Raw genomic sequence first — 9545 nt, forward strand, 5'->3', positions numbered from 1 at the left:
CTCAGCAGATGGGGAACGTATCCTTCAGTCTTGGCACTGCAGTCAGGAGGTGGAGGGTCTGGGTTGAAGACTCTTCCAGGTTGCTCTTATTTATTTTGGGTGTCCTTCCTCATAAATTCTACTCTATCACAACATACATTGAATAGAATACAAAAAAATGCAAAAAGGTATCACTAATGGAGCTGAGTTTCTTTAAGTCATTTATTCATGCTGTGTATAAATGAGATGATACCTCCTGCCTACCAGCCATTTGGAAACCTGCCCTTATTGGCAAACGAGTCCCTAACACAAAGAATGACACCAGACCCACACTCACGAAAACCACACAGGATGTCACCACCACACATCCACGCAAAAAGCAAACCCAAACCCACACAGATGATGAGGCACGACCACAAACTAGAAGCCAGTCCACAGCTGCATCATTAGCCACTTTAAACCCCTCCAATCCATACATAAAGCAAACTGACACCCACCATAAAGATGTGGCACGACCACAAACACGAAGCCAAACAACAGCAACGAAGCTCACCATCTCAAATCCCCCTGAAACTCAGACTAACCTGAGCACAACAAAGCCCCCACCCAAACAGAACACTCTCCCAGCCAATCAGAGCACAGCCAACCCCCCCATCCAATCAGAGCACAGCCAAGCTCCTTAACCAATCAGAACACACCTCCACCCAATCAGAACACAGCCAAGCTCCCACCCAATCAGTTCAAACCCCACTGGCAGTTAAAAGGAAGAAACAGCTGCAATCACACATTACTCCTAGAAGCACGAAGCTGAAAACACCAGCCTGAGGATGACGAATGGGACTTCGTCGAAACGTTGCCAAGACACTTCCAATTTTACGCGGGAGAAAACCCGAATAACCAAAGACCTACATATATATATATATTCCAGTTCTCCCTTAATTCTTTGTTAGCAATCCAAATTTTAAAATATATATATGATGTCGCAGTTGCGACTGCTGCCTGTGGATGGCTCTAGTTTGAGCTGATACAGGTAAATATAATAAAATTCAAATTCAAATTCAAAATTCAAAAGATTTCTTTCTCCCATATTTGGGTCGCAGTGGCGTAGCATGGGTTGTCAGCACCCGGGGCAAGGCAAGTAATTTGCGCCCCCCCCCTCCACAGTGGGCGGCGACCCGGCGGCTCGGATCGGATTCGCACAGGCAGGGGCAGAGAGCTGCGAGTGCGAGCGCGCCCCCCCAGATGTTGCGCCCGGTGCGGCCGGCCCCCCCTGCACCCCCCACACTACGCCTCTGTTGGGTCGACAGGGTGCATAAAAAGCATTCAAAGTAATTCTCCCCTGTCTCTTCAGCTGACAAAGTGAGAAAGAGCCTGTGGCCTAGAGGTTATCACAGCTGCTTAACATGCAGACAGCCCAGGTTCGAATTTCAGAAGGGTATGTCTGGTTGAAAAGAACTAAAAAGTTTGAAATAGCTATTCCAGTTCTCCCTTAATTCTTTGTTAGCAATCCAAATTTTTTTTTCTTCAGGCTGGTGTCTTCAGCTTCGTGCTTCTAGGATTACTTCTAGGATTATAGTAATTACTACATTACTATAGACTTCTAAACATTTCCTTATAACAGGCACTTATGTTTAAACCATATTTTGCAGAAAATTATTATTGTCATCATCTAAAACTTATACATACAGCAGCTGTGCTCTGTAATGGAGATGGTGGTAGTAATATTCTAGCTTCAGGTGCTGGTTGCAAATCCCATTATTCTTCTGGGTCTTCTTGAGTATCCTCAGTTACTGGGGATACAGGTCTTCTGTCCATCCATACTCCCTCATACGTATCATATATCCCCTCTCATTAGGTCTGCTTTTGTAATAACATTCCATAAATTCCAGGTTCTCTTGACTTGTCCATGTATGGTATGTGTATGTGTATAGGCATATGCTTATGCATACATGTTTGTGTGTATAGAGGAGATTGGCTGGATTCTGTGGTAAGAAACTTTGGATCCTAGGTTATAGGAATAGGAGAGACTAGCTGGTAGGCTGGATCCTGAGTTGGGACAGTTTGGACCCTAACTTGAGTGTAAAGAGAAGAGAATAAAAACCGATGGCATGGGAGGAAGAAGAGGAGAGTTGGGAGGGGAAGGGAGATATTAGTAGGATGGTGCATTGACATGAAGAAGAGAAATAAGTCTTTAGAGAAGGGGGATGAGAGCTGTTGAGACCTCACCTGATAATCTTCACACACACAAACAGATACATAGACACATGCACATACATAGACACATATACTGCCAGATAGTTTGGCTCTTTTTTTATTCCTGTCCATAGGGTGATTCAAACTCATATTCCTTCAGGAAACACCAGATCAATGGGAAAGCAGGATATTGTGGATAAATATACGGAACATTGAAAATTAAACACACAAAAAACTCTAACATTAAGTATTAAACAAATAATAATAAGCTTTTCACAAAAAGCTTTGCTTTTTTCTTTTGTTCAGTTAGGATAATAAAAATTCATTGTATGCATTGTTAGAAAGATTTTAGGGAAACAAATGGTACAATAAGCTATAATTATGTACAGGTTTTTTGTTTGTTGAGATGTACTCAGTGGCTCTTGCTTTGTAAGTCTCTTGGAACATGAGTTAAGTACAAAGCACTTAGAATCCCTTGTTGGGCCTCATGCTGTGGATTTATGGCAATAGTAGAGTGAAATGAAAGCAAAGTAGAAAGCAGTGAATTTTTATGTCTCTGTTCTTTGAGGAGAACAAAACTATCAAGAACATTCTCTTCATGTGATATGTATTATTTAAACATAGTGCTGATTAATATTTCACTTTAGGAAATGTGAGTTAGCCCATAGTTGTTAATTCAACTGTTAAAATTGTTGTTCATTAACTATGGTTTTTTTTAAAAAATAAGAAAATTCTTTATGCATCTAGGCATCATTTAAAAAATGGAAAAGTCTGATCATTATATTATCATATGATAATAAACATGCCAGAGATTTGATCACTATTAAAAAGTCTATAATGATTATATTAATTTCTGCATTGCTTAGAATGTTCTTGTAATGCTGTGATTTTTAAAATAATGTCATGTAAATTTCTGATTAATTAGAAATGTGCAATATTTAAAATGCAGAATTGTTTGAACTTATGACCCACTGGGGCACTTGATTAGGAAAGAAAAACCAAATTTAAGAATAGTCATAAAAAAACCCCTAGATATACTGATCTCGTGAACAGCTACAGATGTGATATTTTATAATACCGAGTGATGTCACACAAGCAACTCTTGGAAATCATATGCTGTAACATTCAGTCAATGTTGCAAGTCCACATGTTTTTAGGGTTACAATATATTGCTGCAAGATTTACATAATAACTTTTACAACACAGCACTGTTTTGTAGTCCCCAAACTGAAAAGAAATTATTTCCAATCCAGTTTTGCTTATATCTTTTTTATCTGCCAAATCATAAACAATGTTTCTTGCTATTACATTAGAAAACTGTGTATTTTCCCATGTAAAACTATAATTAATAGTACTTGGCAGAATAATACAAACCTTATTGTAGCATTCTTATTGCATCCCTGAGTGCCCCAGTGTCTGTTTTATTTATAAAATTTGCAATTTATTTTTACAGCATAAACAAATTCATAACATCTTCAAGTCTACATCATAATGTCAGTTTGGATCATCTGAAAGAAAATGTTTCATTTTGTACATTTCCAAAAGTGATGTTTTCAGAAAGAACATTTTCTGCTTTAAAGGACACAAATACATAGTGTGTTTCCAGTTAGTAGAGTTTTTTAAGATGAAAAAAAAACTATCTGGTTTCCATATGTACTTATCCTCAATCCATTTCCTCATTAAAGTATTTACATTCAAGTCAAGTTTTAGACACATTTAGTTTTAATATAATCCTGGGTTTGACCCACTCAACAGGAGACTCCATTGTTCCAGGATGATAACATTTCCTAACTATTCTAGTTGTGTTCCAGGAGAGAGTTAATTTCTTGCAAATAAACATGATTGCACATCTGATTCCTGCCCATTTCATAGGAACATATGCCAAATTTGTAATTTGTTTAGCACTTTGGGAGTTGATTGAATCGTTTTTGCTCAGCGTGAAATTGGCACAGCATCTGTGATTGCCCAGCAGGCTAATCATTGAAAGGTGAGTCTAAGTTGAATGAATGAGGCAAGGTGTGAATTTTGGCAGTATCACGTTCAGAATGGGATGATTAAGACAAATGAGTCTATTACTGCACTATGATTTTAAAAGAAGCTTTTCTGTACTCATGCCAATGTTTCTAGTTTCTTTAGAACTGTTTCAGAAAGTAACCAATAATGAATTCTTTTATATGTTTGACTATTGATTTTTGTATTCAGGTAATCTTTGAGTTACAACAGTCCATTTAGTGACCATTCAAAATTAGAATGGCACTGAAAAAAGTGACATGACCATTTTTCACATAACTCTTGCAGCCCCCCATGGTCATCTGATCAAAATACAGACACTTGGCAACTGAATCATATTTATGATAGTTGCAGTGTCCTGGGATTATGTGATCACATTTTGCCACCTTCTGACAAGCAAAGCCAATGGGGAAATCAGGAGATTCAGGCAGTTCAAATGAGTATAAAGATTTACTGCAAGCTTATGCTCTCCACAAGAATCTGAATTACTAATGGTCAAAAGAAATAAGAAGGAGTTAAGAAGAAATTCAAGGTAGGCTGGACCTAGATCTCTTGTGGGTGTACAGGGACTCATGACTGATGATGCGTTTGAGCCCTTCCTCGGGCTCATCCTGGTCATCTCCTACAAAAGGTTGTAAAATGGAACAAAACTCACTTAACAAATGTCTCACTTAGTAACAGCAATTTTGGGTTCAACTGTGGTTGTAAGTCGAGGACTACCTGCATATGTCTGAAATATAAATAGCATCATAAGCAGATCGCTCTGCTCTATCATCCAGCAGAAATGGATTCTGGCACATTTCAGTTGTCAGATTGTTTTGTAATATAAGTATAGCTATAGAAAGAAAGAATGTAACTTCATCTCATTGAAATAATTGAATCACAAGAGGCTTACAAAAATGCAAGTATGTTTTGCTATGTGTAAATTTATTGTATTCAATGAGGCTTATTTCGAATAGTTTCTAGAACACTGCAGTCATACATCATTAATTTAAAAAGAGGACAAGATCTTATGGGATTCCAAGCATCATATTCTATGATGGAAAGAGATAACATTTTCTAGAGGTCTAACTTTTTTGTCTTGCGGTTGGTTCTTCTTTACTGTCATATGGTAACCAAGCCATGCATATTCTTAGCTATAAACAGGCACCATATAGTGCCCAGGTCATAGGTGGATTGAAGCCAACTGATGCCCTAAGCACAGGCCATTGTGGTATCCCTGGAAAAATGAGGCTCTCATTTCATGAGAGGGAAATAAATGTAATATTTGATAACAACTTCAAACCTATCTTTTAAATGTTAATTATTCACCATGCCAAAGAAAATGTTTTTCAACAGTGCACACTATAGCAAACAAAGACAATTAAAAAAAAAACTGAAGTCAGTTGTGGTAATGAAAGAATTAATGACACGGTGAGGGAAAACTCTGTGATACCCCCTAACCTTGCTGCCCTTAAGTCTATGTTTATTTTGCTTATGGTTAGTGTAGGACTGGTCCAAATAGAAATTCACTCTGCACTAGGATCATAACATTTCTTAATGCCTCCTAGATCTCTATGGGACTTAACATTCCAACTAACCAGAAAATTTCTTCTGAAAATTTCCCAACAAGTAAAATTCCATGGTCATTCCTTCAGCATACATTGGCAACATTTGGTTGCCAAGCTTTACTCAAGACATACTGATCAAGAAATCTAGAGTTCTGCAGTGTAGCCAGGTTACAGGTAACTTTTCCAGCCTGATTAGCATCAATTACAGTTTTGGGGACATCCTCAGAAATCTCCTTTGTTTGAGTCATGACACAATTCCAGATACCTGTGTTGCGAAGATAAGATTTTGATTGTGAAAGCCTTGAATTGTCCTTTAAATAAGATCTCTCACCTGACTATTCTCTCATTGACTGAAATACCAGATTCCAATATCCCCTTTAAATGTACTGATAATCCTAGAAGTTCACATATTTTTGCCACAGAAAAAGTTACTTTGGATCCTTTTCCTCAATAAATCAACAAATAAGCCTGATGTTTTTGACTCATTTGTTAAATTGGGTTTTCATTGTCTAACTTTAGGACTTGGGTGGAAAAGAGATAGTGTTTTTAGTCACATTTATGCAGAAACATTGAAAATACAAAAGGGCTCGCTGTCTTTTAAGCAGCAATGCAACACTTGGGGCTATACTTTAAATAAAGAAGTTTTATGCCCTTGAATAAAAAATATTGATCCAACTAATTATTACAAATACTGTACCATGCAGTATAAGTACTTCTCCATGTATTGGATCAGAACAACTGCCTCCATTGCCTCCCCACCAAAACAACAACAACAACAAAAAGCCCTGAATGGGCACATTTGATTCCTTAGTGCTACACAACCACCTCGATCTTTTTTGTTTTGGTGTCTTTAGGCAGGCGGGGGAAACGTTCCCATCGGTTGTCACGCAAGAATCGCGAATTATCCCTTGTGAGATGGCCGGCCGTCCCGGGGTCTCTAGATTAGCCCGAGGGCCCGTCTAACGGCGGAGCAGCAGTGGGGTCTGATCGCGCAGGAGCAATTGCCAAAACTCGGGATTTCCACAGCCGGCCCAAAAAGGGCCCCGGAGCGGAGCGAGCGCTGGGCAGGGCAGGGTTACGCGAAGGGATGCGAAGGAGGCGGGAAGGAACCTCTTCGCTTCTCCATCCTTGCCAGTTTCCAGCAGCGGAGCCAGGGCGAGCGGTTCTCTCGTACCGGGGACAGGCAGAGAGCCAGCGCAGGGAAGCACCGAGGGGAGGGGGGAGCAGGAAGGAGGTGGGGCCAGGGGCGGCCGGGGGCACCAAGCAAGTAAATAATAGCGCGGACGGAGCGGGCCTCCCGAGGCAGCCACCGGCGGTTAGTGGCTCCCTCCTTCGCTTCTCGCCTTGGGCCACAGCAGGCGGCGAAGCTTTCAGCCGGCCGGGCTCTGCCGACCGCTTGGCCAAAAGGACTGACTGAGCGTCCAGCTCGGAGCTGCGGAGGGACGTTGAGAAGTTTGGGAAGGAGAAGGAAAGCCGGGCCTCGACCCAGGGCGACGCGGACGCCCCGTTCTCTCCCCCACCCCCAACGCCGCCTTTCCTCCCCGTGCGAGGAGGCAGCGTTCCCTTTCAGGCAGGCGCTCCGCGGGGCAGCCGTCGAAAGGCGATACTGGGGGGCCGCGGCAGAGGGAGCCGTCGAGGCGCGGGGAGAGCTGGCGGAAGAGCATCCAGAGGGGAGCCCTCGGCTGTGGCGGCGGGCCCGGCGGGGATGGCGGCGGCGGCGGCGGTGGGGGGCATTACCACCTTTCCTGACGACGGAGGAGGCGGCGGCGGCAGCGGTGGCCCCTTCCCGCCTGGACACTTCAAGGACCCCAAGCGGCTGTACTGCAAAAACGGAGGCTTCTTCCTGAGGATTAACCCTGACGGCCGAGTGGACGGAGTCCGGGAAAAGAGCGACCCGCACAGTGAGTAGCAGCCTTCAGGCTTCGCCTCCGACCGAACGTGGCCCTCTTGGCAGCCGCCTTGCCGGTCCCCAGATTCCACGGACGGGGAATGCGCGGACCCTCGGGAGAGAGTTAATCAAGCGGCGGGAGGACTTACAAGCCCCTCCCTCTACACGCGCTTCAGACTACCTGTCTGTCGTCTGAAAAGTGCATTTTTGAAAGGCAACTGGAGGGTTTCCCCCCCCCCTTGAGTAGGGTTGCCAGGTCTGCTTCCAAAAAATAGCGGACAAACGGGGGGGGGGGTGTTAAGTAGTAAAAAAAGTAGACTGTACAGCTTTAGATTACGTACCATTTCATCATAAAGCTTTTGAATAAAAAAAAAATGTCCACTATTTTGTGAAAAAAAATAGTGAACATAATGTGAAAAAAGTGGACTGTCCACTCAAATAGTGGACACCTGGCAACCCTACCCTTGAGGAAGGAGAATGTTTTGTTTCTCATCCAAGGAACTTCATCAGTTGTGATGGCGTAGGGGGGAGGGGAGGGTGATGATGGAAGGACAGGTTCTGGACCCCTTGGCGGTGATGGTGGGGATGGAAGGATTGTATTTGTTTGCAGTCCTCTGATCCTTCAGCACTCTCTGTGACAGTCCATTCAGTCTCAGCTGTCAGTACCTGTCCTCCCACTCCCCCACGCCCCAAATCACAACTGATGAAGTTTCTTGGGTGAGAAACGAAATGTTTTGTTCTTCTTCCTCAAGGAATAAACCGTCCAGTTGCTTTTTGAAAAAGCACTTTTGAGACAACTATGACCAGGATGACTGAGAATCTCCATAGATATTTAGCTTTCTGTTGGCATTGCTTTCAATTATTTATTCGGTTTTTATTCAGTGTTGCAATACTCATGTCTCCCAGTTTTATCTAAAATTGGTCTAAGCTTTAGCAACCAATCCAAAACCAACTCCTTTCATTGCAGGCTATGCCTCCTTGATTAAAAATAAGGTATGGTAAATATATATTTAAACAAACTTTTAGTATATTTGGGCACAGAAGGTCCAGCCTTGTCCATTTGCTCCTACGGTATCTGCACCATAATCCTTTGTAGGTTTACCTAGGACAGAGGTAGGCAACTCGTGGACTTCAACTCCCAGAATTCCTGAGCCAGCATGGCTGGCTCAGGAATTCTGGGACTTGAAGTCCACGGGTCATAAAAGAGCCAAGGTTGCCTACCCCTGACCTAGGAGTAAGTCTTCAACACATTTAGAAGTCAGCAGGATTGTCACCTAAATCAATTTGATCCTTTCCTTCTGCCAGGGAGAATTGCCTGTGGAAAATTTAGCTGTTGCGTATCTCTGTGTGTGGCTTTATCGTGTATTTTATAAATAGTAAACACGTATGCAGTACTGTACAGCCTGTGTAAATGCATGAAGAGATGCAGCTTGTGCCATTCACACAGCATGCCACATTGTCCAACAGAATGCAGTGGTTCCTGATGCCTGCTAGCGTCTTCCTCACATTCCACTTTCATTTGTGCCCAATGAGAGTTGAGTTTGACATGGTGCTCTAAACTGTAATTAAAGTTCAGTTTTGGTTTAGTGCCCAGTGTAGGGCTACCAGATATCTGAACAGACAAAGGAGGACAAATGAGAAAAGAAGGCTACTCTGTTCAACTTTCTGGTCATCTGTGACAAGTACAGCAAAAAAATGCAAAAATGAATTTAGGCCTATGTATATATGAAATTACTTTTTCCAACATCAGTAAGACTGGTTTTTCCATCACAGTATTTATCCAACAAATCTTTATTTTCAAGAACATATGCTAGAGATAATATAATTGCTGATGACTTGTTTTTCAAATTTCACCATAGAAATGTATGATGAGTCATGTGATCTACATCCTACAGTGATCATAGATTTGAAGGAGCTGGTGCTGG

General features: G+C 42.1%; 1 protein-coding gene across 1 annotated transcript in view; it reads left to right on the forward strand.

Moving 5' to 3' along the window:
* Positions 1-7437: 7437 nt before the first annotated feature.
* Positions 7438-9545, forward strand: part of FGF2 (fibroblast growth factor 2) — a 22443-nt gene continuing 20335 nt past the window's right edge. Inside the window, exon 1 of the mRNA XM_015811263.1 lies at positions 7438-7633. Coding sequence (XP_015666749.1) covers positions 7438-7633 — 196 coding nt within the window. The remainder of the gene's footprint in view (positions 7634-9545) is intronic.

Source organism: Protobothrops mucrosquamatus, unplaced genomic scaffold (assembly GCF_001527695.2).
Source record: "Protobothrops mucrosquamatus isolate PMUCROS unplaced genomic scaffold, P.Mucros_1.0 scaffold_50, whole genome shotgun sequence".
Taxonomy (NCBI): Eukaryota; Metazoa; Chordata; class Lepidosauria; order Squamata; family Viperidae; genus Protobothrops; species Protobothrops mucrosquamatus.